Here is a 24,936-nt window from a genome sequence, read left to right as displayed (position 1 = left end):
TTTTGTGTTTTCAGATCTCACATTGAAGTCTTTAATCCATTTTTAGTTGACATGTGATAAGAGAGTTGTCCAGTTTCCCTCTTTTTGCATGTGGCTGTCTAGTTATCCCAGCACCATTTATTGAAAACACTATCCTTTTACCTTTTTTATATTCTCATATTTAAATTAATTGATCATATACATTTATGTTTATTTCTCAGCTCTCCATTCTGTTCCTTTGATCTATATGTGTTTTTATGTCAGTACCATACTGTTTTGATTACTAAAAGCGTTTTGATACAGTTTGCAGTTAGTGAGTATCATGTCTCCAGGTTTGTTGTTCATCCTCAAGATTGCTTTGGCTATTCATTGTCCTTCTTGGTTCCATATAAATTCTAAATTCCATATAAATTGTTCTGTTTCTATGAAGAATGTCACTGAACTTTGATAGGCATTATATTGAATTTGTAGATTTCTTTGGGTAGTGTGGACGTTTTAACAATTTTAATTCTTTCAGTCCTTGAGCATGGAATATCCTTCTGTTTATTTGTGTGTTCTTTAGTTTCTTTCATTGAAGTCTTATATGAAAACCATAAGTGTACTGTGTTCAGGTCTTTCACCTCCTTAGTTAAATTTATTCCCAGGTATTTTTTATGCAATTGTTAATGGAATGGTTTTCTTAATTTCTCTTTCTGATAGTTTGTTACTAGTAGCTTCCCTGATAGTTGGTAAAGAATCAATTGGTAAAGAATCCACTTGCAATGCAGGAGACCCTGGTTCAATTCCTAGGTTGGAAAGATCCACTGGAGAAGGGATAGGCTACCCACTCTAGTATTCTGGCCTGGAGAATTCCATGGACTATATAGTCCATGGGGTTGCAAAGAGTCGAACTCGATTGAGCAACTTGACTTTACTTAGTGGGATGGTTTTCTTAATTTCCCTTTCTGATAGTTTGTTGTTAGTGCATAGAAATGCAGTAGATTTTAGTATATTGTTTTTATACCTACAACTTTACTAAATTTGTTTATTCTAACAGTTTTTTTTGGTGTATTCTTAAAAGTTTTCTATGGTTGACTCTGAACAATGAGTGGGTTTGGGTGCCAGTTGCAGAGTTGAAAATCTGAGTATAACTTTATAGTCAGCCCTCCATATCCATGGCTTCAATCAACCGCAGATTGTGAATTACAGTAGTTGGTTCTTATTGAAAAGAATTCGCATATAAGTGATCTTATGCAGTTCAAATTCATGTTGTTCACGGGTAAACTGTCTAGATATTATGTCTTCTGCAAACAGAGACAGTTTTACTTCTTTTATTTTTTATTTGCTTGAACTTCAGCACTGTGTTGGATAAAAGTGGCAAGAGTGGGCATCCTTATCTTATTCTTGATATTAGAGAGATCTTGTTCTTGATCATTTGTCACTGTTGAGTAGTTGTTGACTGTGAGCTGGTCATATGCAGTCTTTATTACACTGTAGTACATCTACTCTGTACCCACTTTTTTGAGAGTTGTTTTTTTATCATGAATGGGTTTTTTATTTTGTCAAGTGCTTCTTCTACATCTGCTATTATGATGAAGGACTTATCTTTCATTTTGTTAATATGGTGTATCACTGTTGATTAAATTATAGATGTTGAACCATCCTTGCATCCCAAGATAAATCCCACTTGATCATGGTATGTGATCAGTTGTTGAATATAGATTGCTAATATTTTGCTGTGGATTTTTGCATTTATGCTATGTTTCTCAGAGGTATATTGGCTTGTAATTTTCTTTTCTTATAGTGTCCTTGTTTGTTTTTTGTATGAGGGGGATGCTGACCTCGTGATATGACTATGGAAGTGTTCACTCTTGGAAGAATTTAAGGATTGATATTATTTCTTTAAATGTTTGGTAGAATTCACTCATGAAGCCATCTGGTCCTTATTGGGACCATCTTTTACTTATTGGGAAGTTTTTGATTAACTGATTCAATTTCCTGTGGGTACAGTGATGGGCGTGTTCAGATTTTTATTTCTTCATGATTCAGACTTGGTAGATTGTATGTTTCTAGGAATTCATCCATTTTCTGGATTCTCCAGTTTGTTGACATAAAATTATTCATAGCCTTTTCAGTACTTTTAAAATATAACTAGTCATTAAACTGAAGTCTAAATACTGTCACATAGTTCATAACCCAGATTTTCAGGAATTCAAATAGATAACCCAAAATATCAACACATGATAAAATCCAATTATTTTGAAGAGATATCTGTGAAATATTTTAAATGTTAATATTTAAATTTTTCTTTTTGTTCTTGTAGCCAAAACTGGGATAGTTTAGAAATGCATGATGCAAATATTAATGTAAAAATCTTGTTACAGAACCAGAATAACAGGACTTAGAGCAATAAAAAAGATTGTTATTGAAAATGAGAGATATTTGTTAGAGACTGTTATCTGGTTCTCCATAGGTATAATGGACAATGGGACCTTGGCCAGGAAGTCCTTGATGATATCATCTATAGAGCTCAACTAGAACTCTTTTCTCAACCACTATTGGTAAGTTATTATATTTACTTTTTGTTAAACTTTCCTGTGCCTAAAAAGGATGCTGCTGCTGCTGCTAAGTCGCTTCAGTCGTGTCCGACTCTGTGCGACCCCCATAGACGGCAGCCCACCAGGCTGCCCCGTCCCTGGGATTCTCCAGGCAAGAACACTGGAGTGGGTTGCCATTTCCTTCTCCAATGCATGAAAGTGAAAAGTGAAAGTGAAGTCGCTGAATCATGTCCGACTCTTAGCGACCCCATGGACTGCAGCACACCAGGCTCCTCCGTCCATGGATTTTCCAGGCAAGAGTGCTGGAGTAGGGTGCCATTGCCTTTTCTGAAAAAGGGTACTGCTGGTATAAAATTCAGTATGTAATGTATGAGGCAGTACTAATCATTGAGGGGGAAAACAGGTTCATTCCATACCAACAATTGAAAAGGACATAAAATTGTTTTATCCTCTTATTTTACAACATAGCAAAATAAAGTTCAAATAAATTAAAGAATTAAGTGTCTTGAAATCCTTTAAGAAAAGAAAGAAGAAAGGCTATAAATAAATATTTGCTCAAATTTCTGGAGAAGGAAAGGCTATCTATATTTAAGTGACTGAACACATCACCAAAAAAGGTTGATTTTTTTTTTTTTAACTACATAAACATCTAAATTCTAAACCATCAGTTTTTTGTTTTGTTTTGGAGGGGGAAAGGGGGCATTCTTTTATTTTTTGGCCATGCAATATGGCATGTGGGATCTTATTTCCTTGACCAGGTATCAAATCTGTACCCTCTGCTGTGGAAGCACAAAGTCTTAACCACTGGACCTATAGGGAAGTCCATAAACCATCAGTTTTTTAAAACCAAAATTAATATGAGCTAGTTATCAACAGGCATGACAAAAAAAGCAAGTTAATATTTAGTTTTACATAAAAATTTCATACTCTTCCACAAAATAACTGTATCTCCAAAAGGTAGATGATCAGTCAAAAACTAAATTTGAACGTCCAGTAGTAGGGTGAGGAAGGCATTTTCTGTGTTACCAGTAATAGTATGACATAACTCTGCACATCCTTTTGGTAACGTATATTTGTTTTCTTTGAGCTACTATCCCATCTTTACCAACATTTCCCAAGAAATTACTTAAAAATTTTTTTTAATGTATTGTGAACACTAGATCAAGGTTTGTTTTAAATGCAAAGGAACCTGAACTCTAAACATTATTTTACAGCAGAGAATCATTAAGTTATTTACTTGATGAAATTATTTATTTGAAAATTAATATTAAGGAAACATGCTAGCTGTGTTAATGGTAAAGTAGTATATAGCTATTTTTTTTAAATCTAGACAAGACAAAGGAAACATAACAAATGTTAATAGTTGTCTAGGTGATTCAGCTGTGGATAGTTTTTAGTTCTTTGCAATTTTCTGTATTTTCTAAACTTTTTCTAGTATTTTTAGAGTTGTATTTTTTAAATTATTTATGTATTTTTACTTGCAGCAATTTAAGGGTATAATTTTTAAGTCATTTTTTCATGTCTTTTTTATAGTTTAAGCTAAATATAAATTTATTGAAGTGACATTTATATTAATTCTTTCATATTTGAATTTTCTTTTTTCCTCATGTCAGCATCCCTAATTTTACCCTAAAGTTTACTGTAAAAAAAAAAAAAAGATTGCATAGGGAATACCCTGACAGTATTAGTTAGGGCTCTGCTGTCTCCCTGCCAAGGGCAAGAGTTCCATCTCTGCTTGGGGAACCAGGATCCCACAAGCTGCACAGTGTAACCAAAAACAAAAAACAAGTGGACAAGAAGATAAAAATTACATCTTGATAATAACACCTTGCATTTACAAGACTCTTTAAATTTATAATTTTATCCCTGTAAGTCTTATAAATTAAGTAGAAGTGGCATTTCCAAGGTAGGTAAAGAGATTCGTAATCTGTAGTTCTAGAATAATCCTTTATTGCTATGGGTCTCCAAGGGACCCAGTAAATGACATTCTTTTTCTCTGTTCAAAAATAGAGCCAGATGATAAATAGATAAAATAGTTGGTAGATAGAAAAACAAGTACCATCTTTATTGCTGATTAAGGTTAGATTGAAAGACTTCACTCCCTACCCTTTAGTCAAGATGTTGAAACAGCCCACTGGAGAGAAGGTTTGAGTTGGCAGAGCAGGCAGGGGTATCCAGCTTGCTGCATTTCACTTGTCCTGTCCACGTGGAGAGTGAGGGAGAAAGATGGTCCTCTAGCTCAAGATCTTTGCTAGGTCAGCACTACTCAGTCAGAAAACATGGAGCAGCCAATGGCTATTACTTTCCAGCCAGATACCTCACTCTCCTCCACAGAGGGCAGAACTTGGTGGAACAAAGTGCCAGATGTGTTTAGAGAAGATGTCTCCTCATGAAAACAAAGCTAATTTTTTTATTGTAAATTAAATTTTGCCTGTTATTTATCATCTGAAGAATCAGAAAGAAACTTACTCCAAATTTTCTTGTATCAGGGTTCAAATGTTTAAAACTCTTTGGAATGTATTTTCTCCTTGAAAGCTAGCAACTTCAGAGTTCATGAGGGTGTGTGACTCATATTTTTAAATGAATTCTCATCTTAGAAGCCTACCTAAAAGAATACAGACCAGTGGAAATATAAAGATTTCTGACACATTATATTTTTCTATTTTGTAGAGCAACTTCTAAATACATATTCAAGAAAGTATGGAAACATGAAATGTACAGTAAGCGTAAATTGTATATTGAATGTAAGTACATGTAGACTTATCATTTTAGGTTGCCAATGCCATGAAAAACTCATTACCGTTTGATGCTCCTGATTCTTCACAAGAAGGCCAGAAAGTACTTAAAGTTGAAGTCACTCCAACAGTGCCGAGGATTTCTCGGACTGCGATTACAACAGCTTCAATCCGTCGCCATAGATGGAGGAGAGAAGGTGAATATAAAATCCCTATAGCCCACTAATGGGTTAAAGTAAATTTATCACTGTTTTTACAGACTATATTTACACATGATATTATAGTACTTTATGTAGTTAAGTAAAATTGTTTAGTTGTTAAAAATAGCACTAGAAATGTGGTTTGTATACCTGAATTCATTTTAATATAAATATGTATATATATTTTATAAAGTAGAAAGATGTCGTTTAAACTGCTCTCTGAATGTTAAAACAGAAAATACGATCAAGTTAATTTTTTTTAACTAGTAATAACAATAGAAAAGAAATTTCTTTAAGCCTGTTTCTGAAAAAAGGTACCTGTATGAGCAGTGTGGGAGAAAATTATATAACTGGCCAAACTAATGGTATAATACAAGCTATACATAAAATAACTGATTTTTATCTTTCTTTTCCTTGTTTTTTAAGTGCTGAGTCCAGCAGTATTTCATAGGCATATGCTACTTGAATAGTCAAGCTGTCTTGCCTAAGAGAGATTAATTGCCATTTTAATGATCTCTATTTTTTTCTCCTATTCATTTGCAAACCTCACATTGTTCATCTGCTGCCTTATGTGTGTGCATGCTGTGCACACACATGTAACTATATAAATAATGTTTGTGTTTATGTCATATCCATATATACATTCTCTTATCTGCCTGGGTCAAAATGCTCAGAAAAGAATAGAGCAGCAAAAAAGCACTAAAATTTTATATGTTGAATCCCAGATGGCTTTGACTTCTCAAACGAGGCTGACTCGAGTATTCCTGGCTCCCCGATCCAACACGGCTCCACTGACCTAGGGATCAAACGTGTGCAAGAGGGGGAGGTGCTGGTGCACAGGACTCCTGAGCACGGCTCACCGGAGCCCAACTCAGCAGCAGCCACAACAGAGGGTAGGACAGAGATGAGGAGGCAGAAGTCAGTGAGGCAGTTGCTGGAGAAGGATCCTGGCTCTCTGTCCCCAAGCAGAACATCTTTCCATTCTAGTGTGTGTTTCCACTACCCCAGGGTGTATTAGACTCTCCTTGCAAAGCGCACCCCCCCTATATGCTAGCACCAGGTCAGGTACAATCTTTAGTTACCATTTGTGCTGGCCTGGAGTCTGCATCCCTGTGTATTAAAGAGCAGCTTGGCATGGCTACTAACAAGGGAGAGGCCTGTCTCCAAAAGGTCTGCAAATGCTTGGGATTTCTTCATTACTGAGCATGTTTATCCTAACATCAGGAAGGGAAAGGTGCACCCAATGGACCTGAGCCTTATTATTCAATGTGTGTCAATTTCATTTAGTTGATAATGTATTATTTGGAAAATAGGTGAGAGTTTGAAAGCTTTAATACATTATCTTTGAGAAATGGGACTGAAATGGAGCTGGCTGATTTGTCTCTAGTCCCAGGGTGGCCAATTAACAAAAACTTCTTATCTCTTTGACAGAATAAACCAGTATTGATTGGCTTCTTATAATCTTCAAATCAAGTTGCCTGGGTCTGAACTACTGACATCTTTCCTCTATAAATGTACTCTCCTGGTGCACACTACATTTTTATCATTTATTGTAAATAATGCTTACCTTATATAGCTCCCAAACAGAAGTGAAGTGTATTATTTAGAAGTCATAAATCCTAGTAGATCCTTGTTTATACAGTATGGGTATCTCAAATGAGAATTTTTTTTTACCCCTCCACCACCACCACCACAGCCACGACTGCTATCTATAAAAGAACACTTGTCTCTGATAGGAAAGTATTTATTTGCTGTTTAACATGTGATGCCATAGAAATCGGTTTTATAAAAGAGGATACTGTAGCCTAACAGTTTTTTCATTATTTAATGTATTGCTCCTGTGGAACTTGTATACTAATTTATGAAATATAGCAAGTAGTTTTAAAATAGGTTACATATTTCTATTTATTCCACCTTAGGAAAATCTCTTGCTCTTTGGTGCATTAAAAATTTGAGCATGCTCAGTAAGAACCTAAATCTACCTTCTGTTCCCTTGCCCATTTGCCCAGAGTGACCTGACTTAACAGTGTTGCATGTGCATGATCTAGGGACCCAAAGAAGTTGGTACTATGAAGACAACCATGTGAAAGATACAGCCTTTCCTTTTCATTTTTTCTGTACCTCTTTATGTTATCCCTGGGAGTCAGTTGTATCTTGTATAAGGCATAAAAATAAGTATATGAGTAGATGTCAAATTCAGAGTTGGCCTAAATTGGTCAACATCTGTTTCTCCACTTTCTTGGTGACTAAACGAGCCACTTGAAGTGAATATTGGAGTATCCATGCTAAATGTAGTACAGTATTCACTAACATTGATGAAATTTAAGTATGGGATTGGGTAGAATCATTTCTTCCTATTAATCATAAGTCATACACTTTGAAAAAGGAAAAAATAGTAATTCCTTTAAAATGTCCTATTAAATGTTAAAACATCCTGTTTTAATATCTCCTATTACTGATAAAATTTCAGTGAAGGTGGGATATAGCCATTTAGAAAAGGAATGAGTCCCATTAGTGTGTTTGAAATTTCTCAAGTTATTTTTCCTTTTAATCTAGTTTAATTGTAGCTTAAAATCAGTAGTAGTAAAAGCTAATTTTTAAGGAAAAGCAACGTAAATAGGAAAATTCATTAAAAATCCTTTTGGTTGTCTCATCTTTGGATCATGAATAGTATTATCACCCAAGGAGAAAATTAGAAAGGAAAATGTTATTAGACATAATAGCCTTTTTATTCCTTGAGGTTTTTTAGACAGATATATGGAAATTATTAAAACTAATGAAAAGTTTTGGTAATTCTGAAGTCTGCTGGAGCTTTTGGTTTAGCATCAATAATTGACCTTCTAAAAGAAAATGAAGGGAATTTCACCTGGCATCTGCAGTGGTTAGGACTCTGCTCTCTCAACTGCTGAGGGCCTAGGTTCAGTCCCTTGTCAGAAAACTAAAATCCCACAAGTCATGTGGTGCAACCAAAAGAAAAAAGAAAACATGTTTTCTAACGGTTTTAAATAGTTTTACAGTTAAAGTTGTATTCATTACATGTTGGAATTGAAGGGAGAATTCATCACCTATCTTTATCCTTATTGTTAAGTAATGTTAATGACTTTTAAAGCTGTATTTAAAATTATTACTAAACTGAGGAGCATGCTTGTGATTAAAGTATGTTCAGTGTTCCACTATACTGAAATAGCATTTCTTAGTATATAAAATATCAGTAGGTTCTCTTGCATGGTGGTTTCTACGTTGTCATATCTCTTTTATGGCCATATTGCTTGGGCATCAGATCTGCATGTGGCAAAATTCAGAAGCTAGCACTAAGTCTCTCAGTCTCTTTTCCTAACCATATGTATAGCCAATGACATATTTCTGTTCACTTCTAGTTTTATATTACTGACATTAATTCTGAACCAGTAACTATCTTTTCCTGAGCATTGTGGAGTTCTTCATAGTAATGATAAATAAATTGCTTAGATGTCATATAAATATAATTTAAAGTTTTTATTTTGATGTACACTATATACTGTTCTTGAGGAAGGGGTTGAGAGAAGTGGTGTCAGCTGCATTTTCATATGGCTTTGCATGATGAATAAAGATTACTAAACTGCTGGATATAACAAGAAGATGCCTTTTGCTTTAAGGATAGCCTATTTCATTCTTCTTTTGAAGGAAAGAAATAACTAATCCATATGAGAAAATATATTTTTCCAAGTACTATGTTAAATAAAGATTGTGTTTAAGTATTTTGTGTATATTTTACTTAGGTAACTTGTATCTCAAAGTGATATTTTTTTGGATTTCTGTCCTAACAGTTTACCTTAGCTAAATATTGATATCTGAATGTAGATTTAGACTGAACTTTCTTACAATCTGGTAAACATTTTAAAGGTAGCAAACTTCTGTCAGTTTTTGAAAGAAGCAAATGTTCTATTTTCTAAGAGAGTGTTGATCATACTTTCAGTAAAGGAATCGGGCTTTCTGGAAACCCAAACTGAATACATGCTGCTTTTCTTAGAAAATCCCAAGATAAGAATTCTTTTGTTAACTGCAGTTTCTGCATGAAACTTAATGGAATACTATAAGTATTTTGTGATCCCAAAATAATATATCTCAATATTTAAAATCTAAAATATTATATAAATATATAATATAAAATTATTATATTATTTATTATATTATAAAATAGTAAAAAATTCGTCCTCAGTATCCTTGTTGGTTCTTACCTTTGTTCTCTGATAATCAAATATTTTCACATTAATTGATTAAGAAAATATGGAAACCAGTGAGTAGGCATGTTCATAAGGTAAAATATGACTGAAGTTACTAGAAGCAATGTAGAGTTTTTAGTTTAGAGTTGGAAAATGTACTAGTTCCATGTTAAAGATTTTAAAGCCATTTAGAAGCAATTAGCTTTTAAATATAAAATTTCATAGTAGTTGAAAAGGGTTTGGGGGTGAGTTTTTGACATTATTCTGGGTGACTGAAATTAGAAGGGTCTCCTATTTTATGATAGGTTAAGGAAGATAGGAAAATTTTTGGTTTTTTTAGACAGATATGCTCACCTCAAATTGACAAGGTGTATCATAAAGATTTATGATCACTATGTATTTTACCTACAGTCGTGTGTCTAAATATTGATATTAATAGTATGCTAGACTTGTTTGTGAATAGTTTTACATAAGCTAGCCCAGTTAAAGCTAAATGAACAGAATAAATAACATCAGAATTCTGTATAGATTGAGGCTCCTTCCCCTAAATTATTTAGGGAAAGTGTTTGTAGCAAGGGTCATTGCTGACCTATAGCAAACATTACCTAGGAGAAAAGGTCAGTTGAGTTGTTATTCACGGCTGCTTTTTATTTAATTTAGCTATTGCTGAGTCTGTCTGATTTGTTTTTTAGGTGCTGAGGGTATAAATGGAGGAGAGGAGTCGATAAACCTGAATGATGCAGATGAAGGATTTTCATCAGGGGCTTCCCTCAGCAGCCAGCCAATTGGGACCAAACCATCCTCCTCTTCTCAGAGGGGAAGCTTAAGGAAAGTAGCAACTGGGCGTTCAGCCAAGGATAAAGAAACAACTTCTGCCATCAAATCCAATGAGAGCCCTCGAGATTCAGTAGTTCGCAGGCAGTATGTACAGCAACCAACTGATCTTAGTGTAGATTCAATTGAGCTGACACCGATGAAGAAACACCTGAGCCTGCCTGCTGGCCAGGTGGTGCCAAAAACTAATAGCATTAACCTAATCCGGACAGCCAGTGCTTCCTCAAGTAAATCATTTGACTATGTAAATGGCAGTCAAGCAAGTACCAGCATTGGGGTTGGCACTGAGGGTATTACTAATTTAGCAGCTAACAATGCTAATCGATATTCAACTGTCAGTCTACAGGAAGACCGGCTAGGTCAAGCTGGAGAAGGTAAAGAGCTCCTCAGCCCAGGAGCTCCCTTAACCAAGCAGTCTCGATCCCCAAGTTTCAATATGCAGCTAATATCCCAGGTGTAGTCTTGATATCCTCTCTCATCTTTCTGCTTATCTTCTAGACTGAACATTTCATTGTGCAAGAAGACACTTCATCCCACATTGTGAAAACATTGGTCATCATAAACAGATCTGATTTAGTTTAGGTATCTTCATACTGTATTTTGTATGGAAACAGCAATAAGGTTTTCTTTTCTCTCTTCCTCTATCTTCTCTTCACCTGTTCCTTGTAAGCGTGTTTGTGAAGCAGTAGAAAATGTTTGCATTTTCCACACCTTCATTTCTCCTTGGGTGATGTGCAATCCATCGTAGGCTGATCGGTCCCATTTCAACACTGTGAGACTGAGGTTATGTTAGAGGAAATGGTGTATATGATCCCTATGAATGATACTTTGGCTTTTGTTTAAAAAAAAAAAAACGGGTTTGTTCTCATAATCTGTAGAACTATGAAGATAACTGGATCATATTTTTTCTCTCTTAACCAGGAGTGCCTCAGAGATTCTGCTATGACTTTGGACTTCTCTGAGTCTGTGCAATCATTTTCTTGAGAAGCATGGGGAAAGGTGGTAGACTGCTGCACTTTTTCAATAAAATGAGGGTGGCTCTTTTTTTCCCCCATCTCCTTTATCTCGAGGATACAATGTTCAATTACTGAGGCATTTGAATCAAGTTGTGGCCACCTCTGTTGGAGGACAGGGCTCTAAGTTGATTGTGTAATAGATAATGCACTTTCTCAATGGCTCTATAGTCATTATTAACATGTCTTCCCTCCTCCCCACAGGGACATAAGGTCATTTCTGTCCTTTGAGTTTGAACAGCTAATAAATCAGAGAATCCAAGGGGCTTGTTCTATTTCCCAGGAATGATTGACAGTTCGGTGCTGGGGTTTTATGGGGGGAGGGGGCAGTTTCTGTTTAGCTTGTGTGGGATTGTTTGTGTGAGGGGAAGTTTTGATTTTTTTTTTTTTCCTTTTCCTTTGTGAGCTGATGATGACTGAAGTAGAATAAGTACGTCTTCAGGTAAAGAGAGGGATTTCTCAACCCACTTTCTGTGATGTCAGACTATTGGAGAAACCCTTTCAGCTGCTTTCTAGATGTACCTAAATTCAGTCAGATATTTTGGATTAAGAAACCTGAAGTCCTGATAGGTCATATACTCCAAGGAAATACATCAGGGACAGATAATTGGCTGAAAACACTGATGCTTCAATGTGACACATTTTTATAGAGCATTTCTACCAGGGGGTACTGACTTGATTTCTCCTACAAGGACCACACTGCCTTTGTGTTTAATGTAATGCAATTTGTGTACCTTCTAATCATATATCTGCAAAAGTTCTCATTTTTATAAATCTTTGAAATCATGCCAGTAAGCTAGATGTTGAATGTATGTAAGTTGCATTTGGTAACTGTGCTAAGAGGCTATGAAAATGCATTATTGGTTTTTTTAGAAATTATTTTTTTTTTAGTTCTGATTTGGTTGGATAAGATTTCATTATGAACTCATCTGGGCCCCAGGCTCTAATGCTTGACTGAAATAGAAGAAAATATATTGGTTTTTGAAAATCAGTGTATTGTGACTTGAACTGCTATACATTCTTCCACACAATATTCAGAGCGATGAATGCTTTGTACATTTAGACATTCTTATTTTATTATTGTAAAAGAAAAATATACTGAATTTACAGAAGCAAGTATTCTCCTAATTAACAGTTTGAAATATTACCTCTACTGATTAAAATCCCAATAGATTTTGATAAAATAACCAGAAAAATGCTTCTCATTTTTTCACACCTTAAAATCCAGCCCCTTCCTTTTTATTGTAAGAGTTTTTTATTTTGGGGGGTTTTGTAAGATACTTTCTGTTAGAATCTTTATGAAAACAGTGAGATGCTTGTTTGAATTTGGTGGTGTGTAATATTTTTCAGCTCATATGAAAATGGAAAACTAGAACCTGAACTATTACCTATAACATTGCCAAAGTCTGAAGAAAAGCTAAAAGTTGATAAATACAGATTTATTGATTTGTGTATATATATGTGTGTGTATATATATAGTGTGTATATGTATATATCACAAAGACATATTTTAGATATCTTTTAATTTAACTAAGGGATGTCAGATAAATGAATTAAAAGCCAAATAAATGAGGTGTAAAGATATATAACATAATAAGGAAAGCAAAGTTTTGGGTATGAAAAGAAAAGAGCATTATACTTAATAGGAGGTAAGATCTTGGCTGGAGATCAGTCACTTTATGGTAAAACTGCCTGGTTGATTTAAGAGGCTGAAGGGTTGTTTTTAATTTAGCAAGTTGTGCATTTATTGGCACCTAAATCTAGCATGCTTTTAGTTATAGCACAAGAAACCCCCAAATAATACCAAATTACAGCAAAAACTATAAAAGACATAATAAACTCTCCCTCTGGTTTGTTAGAAATCTTATATTACACTTGAAAAGTTGGTTTTGAAAAACTTTCAACTTAGAGGATTTCATATATCTCTATGTGTGTTCATATATATTTTGTACATACACATACCCATTAATGTTTCATGACCCTCTAACATTTGTGTTCCATTCTTTTAAGTGGTATAATTTGGCCCCAAAGAAGAAACATTTCATTTAGTTCAAATTTTGCGTTTGGTGTCTTAGAACAGATTTCCTGTGCAAGATACAGTTAAAATGGAGTGAGTCAGTCATAAACCATAGTCACATTTTCAAAGAGATTTTTTAATATTCATTTGCATCATTGCATTTAATGTAAAATAGTTTTCAGATACACAGCTGTTACAAATATATGCCAGCAATATTCATGCTTTATCCTTTAAAAACTTTTTGTTTTTATACTTCCTAACTTCAATTTTAAAAAGTTCTTTCATTTATGGACAAGCTAGTTAGGGTGAAAATACTTGTTTTCTATAATAAAACAATTTGATTGATGTTATCTATGCTAGGTTCAATTAAGAAATACAAGGAAATTATCTGCAAGTTTGGGGAATTCTTTATGATGTTAATTTGAAATCATGTTACTAGAACACATATATTTTAGAACAAATGAAGTGTAAAGTGAAAGCTAGCTTAGAAGTAAGATTTTTAAATACGAAAATATTTCGAGAAGCTGCATGGGAGCGTGATGATTGTAATTTGAAATCCTGATCATTACCACTAGTCTTATCTTCCCAGTGATTCTCCTGTGCCTGTTTATTATAAAGTCAATTTTTTTTGTGCTAAAGAGACCATAGAGGTAATCTAGGAGTCTCCCAGCACCCACTACTTCATATCCATTCTTAGGAAACTGAGGCTCTAAAAGGTTGTAATGTGCTCAAAGTCACATAACTTAGAAGCAGAGCCAGAGTCAAACTCCTGTCTCCCGTCAAATGCATATTAACACCCCACTGCCTCCTTTCACTCATCATATGATGAGTGTGGTATGAAACACTCTCCAATTCTGCAGTTTCTTTACAGTTTGGGTCTAGTAGTGGTGAATATAGCACATTAAGAAAAGTATTAAATCCAGAGAAAAATGTAGAGTAATAAACATAGATGGGGAAGGATAATACATTTTTCTTACTCTAATTTATGCCTTACTGTTTTCTGCCACTTAACAATTGTATGCTGCCATTTTATAGTTTATTATGTTTCTGGGAATTTATTTAAATGCAAAAATAAACCCAGTGAAAATGACTTTAATCAGTATTTCTAGTTATCTTAAGTAATTTTGAATCAGCCAGCTTTCACAGTCACCTAGGTGGCAGGTTAACTGTACTGCACAATGTAGTATTGCAAAGTAAAGATAAATTTGATTCCATAATTTCTAATGTAAGGAGATTGAACCTTGTGCTCAGAGCAGATAGATAACAAGCAATTATTTCCTTCTTTGATTGAAAAAGATTTATAGTGAAGCTTATGGTTGCATAGCAGAATGGTGAACCATGTCATTTAAAGTGTATATATGGTATAAAATGTCTTAAATGCAGTAGTCCCAGCTATATAAGCTCAATATTTCCAACCTACATTCTCAAATTCCACTTGGTAGCTTTACTGAAGTACTGAGAATAACTCCTTTTAAGTTGTTTTGTTTGCACCATTTTTGTGAATATTTTAATGAATTGCGGTATTTTTCCTACTCAGACGAGTTAGTATGGGTCCATTTTTGAGTGCTTTTAATTGTTGACAATCAGTCAGTCTCATTTAATTCTCTGCATGTTCATCTGTAAATAAAAATACTAGTACGTATCTTCAGTGGGTAGTACACTATTTATACAGACACTAGCAAGGAGGTTCTCTCCATTTCTGATCTTGGAATTACAAAATAAGTTTTATGGTTTTGTTTTTTAAAAATCAGGATTTCAGTTACATACTTGTTTTTTAGTTTTAAAATGTTTAATAAGTCACGACAGTGGTCAGAAAATCTACAACAATTTTAGAGCAATTTTTTCTATACTGTGGCTATGTAAACAGTCTGAACCTGAGACTTTTTATCTTTCAAGTTGAATGATTATTGTCATGTTTCAAACCACTAAGTCGGTTGAGACACTTATTTGTAAAAATAATTTTTAAAAAAGTGCTTTTTAGAAACAAGCTGTTTGAAAATCAGCTAGAAATAATTGATAGCTTAAACTCTAAATGTTAGAATATTTGCCAGATTATAAAATGGAATGCAGTATAAAATTGTTAACAGTGCTAAATGAGTCACCAGATTGATAAAACTTTCCATTGCCAAGGTGGTCGTGTTGATAATGTAAGACAAATTTTGGTATTAACCTACATTGTATACCTAATGGGTATATCATATTGGCACTGAACATATATAGGAAATACTATTTGTAGAGTCAACCAATGTGCACTTAAACTATTGGATTTTTGGTGGTGCCAGAAATTTGTGTGGTGGTCCCAAGCCATTAGAATTAGAGGAGTCATATAATCATCCAACCTTCCCCTGCCCATGTAGGTACATTGCTTCTGAACCTGACCACATAACCACAAAATTTAACTTCAGTCTCTTCAGTATGTTTATAATCTTAGCCATTAGTCACATGAGAAATAGAAGAGCAAACAGTTTAGGATAGAAGTTAGCAGATAGCTGGCAATGATGTGAAATAACTGGCAGCACAGTACAGATACGTAAGTTCTATGTTTTGTTTCTGGATTTTCTGAAAATGTTTACAAATTAAGTCATATTCAGATGTCTGCTATTATGCTGTTAATACAGATTTTTACACCCAAAATTAGAATTAGGCATAGCTTAAAGTATAAATGTCTTTTTTTTTCAGAATTGTGTATCTGAAGGTAGGTTTAGTAAAGAAAGTCTTCTGTTTTCAAAGAAAATGAACTTAATTGGACAGTCCATTCCCAACTACAGAATTCATATTAATCTGGTTTGCTGTATTTGAGTGTCAAAAGTGTAGTGTTAATGATATCAGAGGAAATTCTTCACATCTTCATAAACTACAAAAGTTACCAAAGAAAATGAAACAACCAAATATAAAATTTGAAGTACCTAACTGTTAAGGAATGAGGCCCCTTTAAGATGAAGGATTGATTTCTAGCCCTGGGGGAAATATTCTTCCATGTGGAACAGATATACAGAACCTACAAGATTCCTTTTGAGGTTTTCTTATCGTGTTGGTAAAATGTCAACATTTATACTTCCAGCAAAAGTACCAGTTAAGGGTTAAGTCCAAATATTATTTCTTATGGCAAATTTTCATGTCTCCTTAATTCAAATTAAGGATTTTGCTCATCAGTATTAAATAAAAGGGGGAGAGAGAAGAATTTCTGTAATTGGTATACTGTATAATATTGTGACTTTCTAAAAAAATTTGAGGGTAAATTATAGAAATGTGTATTTTTAAGTGAGCAATGTCAGTTATTTCTAGTAAGTATGGTATTGGCTAAAACTATGTTTGTTTACATAATTTATGTACTCGATCATTCTGGGTATTTTTTTCCTTCGCAGAAAAACAATGATTGGGTTAAGAAAAGTTAAAACACTTATTTTTAAAACAGTTCAGTAAGCACTAAAGAATTTACTTAAACTGTTAAATAATGATTTGGGGGATATGAATTTGTATATTACCTGATGTCCCAAACAGGCTCTGTGTATTATTTTTTTTTATATCAGATAGAAGTTAAAAAGTAATGAATGTGTTGATCTGCTATCTTAGAAAAGATTGGCTTTCTAACAATTATGAACTTCGGTTTTTGTGGGTTTTTTAAGTTTTATCATCCAAACTGAATTGAGACATATGCTAAATGTTCTTTGTGTTGTTTTAAAATATTTGTAAGAAGTTCATTAACTGCTTTACAGTGGTGGTTTTTTGACTCTTATTCTAAAACTTATACTGGCTTTACATTCAGTTTAACTGGTTAAGTGAAACAGTTTTTATGATGCAAAGATAATTTTCCCACTTTGTCATCATAATTTGACTCTCCTGACCTACAATTTCTGAAGAGTTTTTTACTACTGTAACATCATGTATCTGATCTCTGTCACAATGGACAAGTATACAGGAAATATCCTACTTTCACATGTTTGCTTCATAAAAGGATACAGGTTAAATAGGTCAGCTCTTACATGTTTTTGTTTCTTAACCAGGATCAACCTATAGCTTGGTGTAGACTTGCCAAGTATTCAGAGAATAACGCTGGTTAAAATTTAAATATGATAGTCAGGAAGAAAATATGATCTCTATTGACTGATGTCCTTTCAAACTAGGACTAGTGAAAACATTTTTTTCAGAGCTGAAGAAGAAACGCACATTTAAGATCATATTTATTGGTGCATGTAAGCCATTATCTTAACTGTCTTACTGAACTGGTTAATGCTGTTGATTGTTGAAATGTGAAATGTAGTCACTGTTGACCTTGTAAATATCTGCCAGAGATGAAAAAATATTTTAAGTTATAAATAAAGATGTATAAAATTCATTATCAGTCTGCAATGCAGAATCATATCTAAGATGTTAAATATTGTGTTTCTTGAGAGATGTGTAATTTTTCCCTAGATGTGTCTAGTTACATTAAGGATGTAAATTTTCTTTTGTACAGTATAAAATACAGCTTTATTTGGCTTTTGACTGGATTTTCCTGAGTTAATTTATATCATACCTAGGTTTCTTAGCTTAAAGTGGTCCTTCATTGCATTTTTCAAAGCATGTAATTTTATTCACGTATGTCTGAAGTTTTTAATTTATACGATAACCTATTAGGGAAATTTATAAAATTAAGGCAGTATATAAAATTACATATAGCACCCAAAATAAGAAATAACGTGTAGGCAGGAGTGAAATTAATACATAAAACGTGTGCCACACATTTATGTTACTGTTGAGGTACATATTTATCTCTGAGCTTTAAAGCAGCCAACGAGAGAGAGATTAACAATGTGATTTTGAGATATCCTTAAATCAGTTTCTCAGGTGAAGCACAACTGTTTCTAGTACTGAGACCTTAGAACTAATTTTCTTTTCTGGAGCCACCATTATTACAGTGCCATTTACGCTCTTCAGTAATGTATGAAAGTGCTTTTCTCATACTCTTACCAGCAGTTTGTTCTCTAGCATTAAACTTCTTGATCGATGCTACATTGTCTTTCTAAAGATACTTTAACCTTCTCTTAGAACATGGATTTAACAAAGGCCTGAGCCCCCAGGCTGCCTTTTCCTTTCCTTTTACATGCACTTTCTAGAAAAATCTCTTTTGTACCTTTTTTCCTCATGCCTGGTATTCCTTACTTATAAGCCAAAGCTTTCTCTTCCCTTTTATATCTTGTTATGCCTTAATGCAAAATTGCTGGTATAGATTATCAGTTCCAGAAGAGTGATATAAGGCAACTCACCAGACCTTTTTATTTCCCTCAACTCTAGTTCTCCATCAGTTAGGAAGAATGCGTTTTACCAGTTGACAGTTTCAGTATTCCTTTCATTAAAAATATATTACTTGGTGGTCCATTGGTTAAGATTCTGCATTTCCACTGCAGGAGGTGCAGATTCAATCCCTGGTTGGGAAAATAAGATCCTCCATACCACGCAGCAGGGCCTGGAAAAAAAATTTAAAAACTTTAAGTATCAAAATATTACTTGTTCGTTTGAAAACCTTAGAAAATACAGAGAAAGTACAAAGGAGAAAGTCACTTTAAGGTACTGTAATAGTGAATATTAATAAGGTAGTGGAGGCAGTATCCTTCCACACAAATACAACTCTGGTCCAGGACACAATATTTTATGGTCCAAAGATGAATTAAAAATGACACTTGTTCAGTGGGAGGATGTGCCAAGCACCATTGTAAACACTTTACAGAAAATACCACTATTCAGTTCTCAGTTAATACAAGTGTCTGATAGGTATTGTTTGTTATGGTGATAGTGATGTAGTCGCTGTCGTGTCCAACTCTTTGCAACTCCACAGACTGTAGTCCTATAGGCTCCTTTGTCCATGGGATTTCCCAGGCAAGAATACTGGAGTGTATTGCCATTTCCTTCTCCAGGGTATCTTCCCAACCCAGAGATCAACCCCGTGTCTCCTGCACTAGCAAGCGGTTTTTTAACCACTGAGCCACCTGAGAAGCCCCAATAGGTACTATTACTCTTCCTTTATAAAAAAAGGAAATTTCATCTGAAGTTATCAACAACCTCAGATAATGCAGATGATACCACTTTAATAGCAGAAAATGAGAGGAACTAAAGAGCCTCTTGAAGGTGAAAGAGTGAAAAAGCTGGCTTAAAACAGTTGATTCATGTCAATGTATGGCAAAACCCAAGTAATTAGCCTCCAATTAAAAATTCAAAAAACAAAGATTGTGGCAACTGGTGCCATCACTTCATGGCAAGTCGATCAGGGAAAAAGTGGAAACAGTGTCAGATTTCATTTTCTTGGGCTCCAAAATCACTGTGGATGGTGGCTACAGCCATGAAATTAAAAGACTTGCTCCTTGGAAGAAAAGCTATGACAAACCAAGACAGCATATTGAAAAGCAAAAGCCAAAAAAAAAAAAACCAGATGTCACTTTGCTGACAAAGGTCTGTATAGTCAAACCTATACGGTAATGGTTTTTCAAGTAATCAGGTTATGGATGTGAAAGTTGGACATAGAGAAAATCGAAGAATTGACACTTTCAAACTGTGGTGCTAGAGAAGACTTGAGAGTCCCTTGGACAGCAAGGAGATCATATGAGTTAATCCTAAAGAAAATCCACCCTGAATATTCACTGGAAAGACTGATGCTGAAGCTGAAGATCCAATACTTGGGCCACCTGGTGTGAAGAGCTGATTCATTGGGAAAGACCCTAATGCTGGGAAAGATTGAGGGCAAGAGGAGAAGGGGACAGCAGAGCAAGAGATGGTTGGATGGCATCACTGACTCAATTGACATGAGTTTGAGCAAACTCAGGGAGATAGTGAAGGACAGGAAAACCTGGCTTGCTGCAGTTAATGGGATAGCAAAGAGTTGGACACAATTTAGCAACTGAACAACTAGGTCACCGAGCTAGTAAGTGATAGAGCAGAGACACTCAAGACATTCAGGCTCACAGACTTCTGCACTTAACCATCAAGATACAGCTGCATGTAATGTTGATTGTTCTCACTTGCCTGAGGCCAAGGGCCCTGTGGAAGCTGGGAAGGAAGGGGAGTTTGGATCTCAGCAGAGCTAGATTACTAAAAGGCAAATTAAACCCTTGAAAGAATCAAGTCCTCATACCCTAGATATCCATAGTTATTTTTAAATTAACTTTTCTCCTACATATGTTGGGTTGGCTGAAAAGTCTATTCGGGTTTTTCCATGTTACAGAAAAACCTGAATAAACTCCTTGGCCAATCCAATATAATGTTTCCAGTTGACTACTGTCCTTAATTATATCCCATTCTTATTTCTCCAGAGTGCATGTGTGACTGGAGAAACGAGAAAATAGTCTTTCTATGGTTCCTATGAGGAACCTCAGTTGAGAAAAGCTGGGGTTTTTTTTAAATTTAAATTTATTTATTTTAATTGGAGGCTAATTACAATATTGTGTTGGTTTTGCCATACATCAACATGAATCTGGGGTATACACATGTTCCCCATCCTGAACCCCCCTCCCATCTCCCTCCCCGTACTATGCCTCTGGGTCATCCCAGTGCACCAGCCCCAAGCATCCTGTACCCTGCATCAAACCTGGACTGGTGCTTGTTTCTTATATGATATTATACATGTTTCAATGCCATTCTCCCAAATCATCCCACCCTCTCCCTCTCCCACAGAGTCCAAGACTGTTCTATATATCTGTGTCTCTTTTGCTGTCTCACATACAGGGTTATCGTTACCATCTTTCTAAATTCCATATATATGTGTTAGTATACTGTATTGGTGTTTTTCTTTCTGGCTTACTTCACTCTGTATAATAGGCTCCAGTTTCATCCGCCTCATTAGAATGGATTCAAATGTATTCTTTTTAATGGCTGAGTAATACTCCATGGTGTACATGTACCACAGCTTTCTTATCCATTCATCTGCTGATGGACATCTAGGTCGCTTCCATGTCCTGGCTGTTATAAACAGTGCTGCGATGAACATTGGGGTACACGTGTCTCTTTCAATTCTGGTCTCCTCAGTGTGTATGCCCAGCAGTGGGATTGCTGGGTCATAAAGGCAGTTCTCTTTCCAGTTTTTTAAGGAATCTCCACACTGTTCTCCATAGTGGCTGTACTAGTTTGCATTCCCACTAACAGTGTAAGAGGGTTCCCTTTTCTCCACACCCTCTCCAGCATTTATTGCTTGTAGACTTTTGGATCACAGCCATTCTGACTGGCATGAAATGGTACCTCATTGTGGTTTTGATTTGGATTTCTCTGATGAGTGACGAGCATCTAGAAAAGCTGGTTTAGACAATTCATAAAGAAGAGGAGTCTCCCAAAATACAAAACTTTAAAAAATTTATTTCCTTCCTCCCAGCCACCCTGGGAAAAAGAAGCTTAGGAAGTTGGACTTATTTGCAATTATTTGTAATTTAATGTTATTTTTAACTGCATGGGAGAGGGTAGAAATAAAGTCTTTCATGTTTAGGGCCTCTAAAGATCTAAATGTGCCCCTGGGTCATAATTCAAATAGGTTGGATGTAATCTGTGGTAATAGCCCTAGTTTTGTTCCAAATGTTACATCAGAAAGGGGTGATACTGACTTTACAACACGAAGGGCCAGTTAGTTTTGTCACTTTATCTTAGGGAACAATGTTTAATACATATTAGGTATGAAAACATTTTTTATGGCTAGGTTATGTTAATCAGTACAGACAACGTTCTGAAATACCTATAGCTAAAATACAGTTCCATTCAAAGAGATTAATCACAGTATTTTAAGAAATCTATAGACATTATCCAGTGCTATAAATAATGACTTTACACTGTGAAATTCTTTCTGAATTGAAGGTTATATTCTATAACTAGTTTCTCAGAATGTGAATTACTATGTACACATTTTGGAGAGCTTACTCTGCCAAATCTTTCACTGCTAATCTGTGTGTGGTTTATGAAGACCTCATTATCCCAGGTTCAAGAGAATACTAGAGATAAAATAGCTTCTGGTTACTATATTCTCTGGATGCTAAGACAGACAATCACTTTTGTTTCCTGAGCATTATTGATATTTTAAAAAATATCTGAGGCATCTGCCATTGACATTCTAGACCTATTGTACCCTTATCGAGTGTGTGTTTAATGCATAGCATCTAGGTCATTTTATATCATATTTTGATCTAAAATATAGTTTGGGTAAAACCCTTTGTTTGAATATGAAAATAATTAAAACTTGAAAAAGCAATTTCACATTTTTAAATTCACTATCTTACTGAGAAAGGAATTTATAAAGACATTCTGATATGCTGACAAATGAGATCATTGGTGAAAAATGTGCAGCTGACATCTTGATGCTGCAATCTGCTGTCTAAATATTAATTAAAACTTTATTTCTTCTCTAGAATCTAAATTTGATGACCGACATTCTTTTTATATTCCTTCTTTTACAGATACAAGATCCTTGTCTCTGAGGTATTCTTAATTACAGTTTGGAATAAATCTTCTGATTCCCAAATAGTCCTTTTGCTCTTGGTCTATTTGTTTTGTCTCTCAGAGTTGAGCCTTTATTAAAAAGTTGGTGAAGCCAAAATTGACTGGAAACTCTGCCCGCAGGGGCAAGGATTATCAGCTGGTGGGTTTCAAGGTGGATCAGTAGATGAACTGGCTTTTTCAATTGGGGCCTCCTCTTCTGATTAGTCTTCTGAAAAAGAAATGTTTAAATAAAGACAATTGCCAGTGTTCTGGGAGCCAAACAAGGAGATTCCTAGTGTCCCACATAATCTGTCCTGTTACACTAGCCAAACTCAGTATGCCTTCTCATTTCTACTCTGTTGAGTCCAGATCCTCTGGTTCACTTTGTAAATTCCTGCTATTATGCTAAGTATGACAAGAGATCTAGGATCTAATTGGTCCTTGTTTCAGACTTTGACCAGTCCTCCAGCTCTGTTCCAGTCTGCTCTTCTGACTTTAGAGGTTCCTATAGACGAATTCCTGAGACTAACTGGAGTTCTGTGACAGGAATAGACACTGTCGTCATCCTTTTTTGATCTGCATTTCAGCTTACTCTGCTTTTCCTGATCACTATACATCTTCCAAAATTTTATTAAATTATTCAACTTCTTTTCCTGTTTCTTTGTATGTATGTATGTTTTTATTTAAAATTTTCTTTTGACTCTGTTATTTTAGTGGCATTTCAAGACAGTATTCAATTAGCCATCTTTAATCAAATTCTGAAAAGTGAAAGTGTTAGTCACTCAGTCATATCTGACTTTTTGCAACCCAAAGGATTATAGCCCACCAAGCTGCTCTGTCCATGGAATTCTCCAGAGAAGATTACTGGAGTGGGTTACCATTTCCTTTTCCAGGGGATCTTCTCAACCCAGGGGTCGAACTTGGGTCTCCTGCATTGCAGGCAGATTCTTTATTCAAATTCTAAAGACTCTTAAATTCAGAGACTTTTAAAACCTGGCCATAAATTTCAAACTATAACCCAATTAGCTGCTGGCATCTCTACCCACTTAAGATATATTCAAAATTGGCTTGGTCTTCTCTTGCTCTTGGAAAAGTCTAATGTTCTACCCAAACTGTGTGTGGAATACATGAGGAAATTGCCATCTTATAACCATCTCTATCTTCAACTTCCTGCCACTCCTGAATTCTAGATCTCCATTCTGAATGGTATGACCCTTCGTTTTTAATCTATCCCAGTACCAATCTAGAAGGGAAACTCAGCTCCTTCTGTCTCTTTCCCACATATGCGTGCGAGCATGCTCATTCATGTCCGACTCTGTGATGCATGGACTGTAGCCAACCAGGCTCTTCTGTCCATGAGATTTTTCCCAAGCAAGAATACTGGGATGGGATGCCATTTCCTTCTCCAGATCTTCCTAACCCAGGGGTTGAATCCAAGTCTCTTGCATCTCCTGCATTTGCAGGCTGATTCTTTACCAATCGCACCACCTGAGAAGTCCCATTTCCCACACATATACCATAAAAACAATTAAAACCCACCACTCACACTAAGTCTGCAGAAGACTAGTGAAGATTTGAGAGGGAGATGGAAGAAAGTTTCCATTATAGAAACATAACTTATTAGTTGAGTAGTAGTATCAGATCTTCACATTTTTTAAGAACTCTTCAAGCACTTCATTGTTAACTGTTGACTATATTCCTTCTCCCTCCTCAACCCCCAAATTCTGTTTTTGACTCCAATGTAGAGAAAATTAATTTCTCTTTTGTTTTCTTAAATTCTGCTAACCAAAATGGAATACTAAGGTAGGTATCCAGGCTATGACTATTTCTCTTTCCCAATCAGATTTCCTAAACAGTTTCCAAAATGATGTAACTCTGTCTCTTCTTTCCCTCGGCTCCATTCTTTACCACCTTTATCCAGAGTGATCTTTCAATACAAATGTGACTAGTGGCCTAAGGGCCAAACTAGCCCTCATAAAAGCACACTCAACTT

The 24,936-nt window shown here is 35.1% G+C and overlaps 1 protein-coding gene across 1 annotated transcript in view; it reads left to right on the top strand.

Moving 5' to 3' along the window:
- HYCC2 (hyccin PI4KA lipid kinase complex subunit 2) overlaps positions 1-10,947 on the top strand; it is a 44,547-nt gene extending 33,600 nt beyond the window's left edge. The window contains exons 9-12 of the mRNA XM_068968924.1: positions 2,432-2,519; positions 5,289-5,448; positions 6,177-6,344; positions 10,346-10,947. Coding sequence (XP_068825025.1) covers positions 2,432-2,519; positions 5,289-5,448; positions 6,177-6,344; positions 10,346-10,947 — 1,018 coding nt within the window. The remainder of the gene's footprint in view (positions 1-2,431; positions 2,520-5,288; positions 5,449-6,176; positions 6,345-10,345) is intronic.
- Positions 10,948-24,936: the final 13,989 nt, after the last annotated feature.

This window comes from Capricornis sumatraensis, chromosome 3 (genome assembly GCF_032405125.1).
Source record: "Capricornis sumatraensis isolate serow.1 chromosome 3, serow.2, whole genome shotgun sequence".
NCBI classification, from domain to species: domain Eukaryota; kingdom Metazoa; phylum Chordata; class Mammalia; order Artiodactyla; family Bovidae; genus Capricornis; species Capricornis sumatraensis.
Note: the sequence above shows the minus strand (reverse complement) of the source record. Positions and strands in the feature narration are given on the sequence as shown.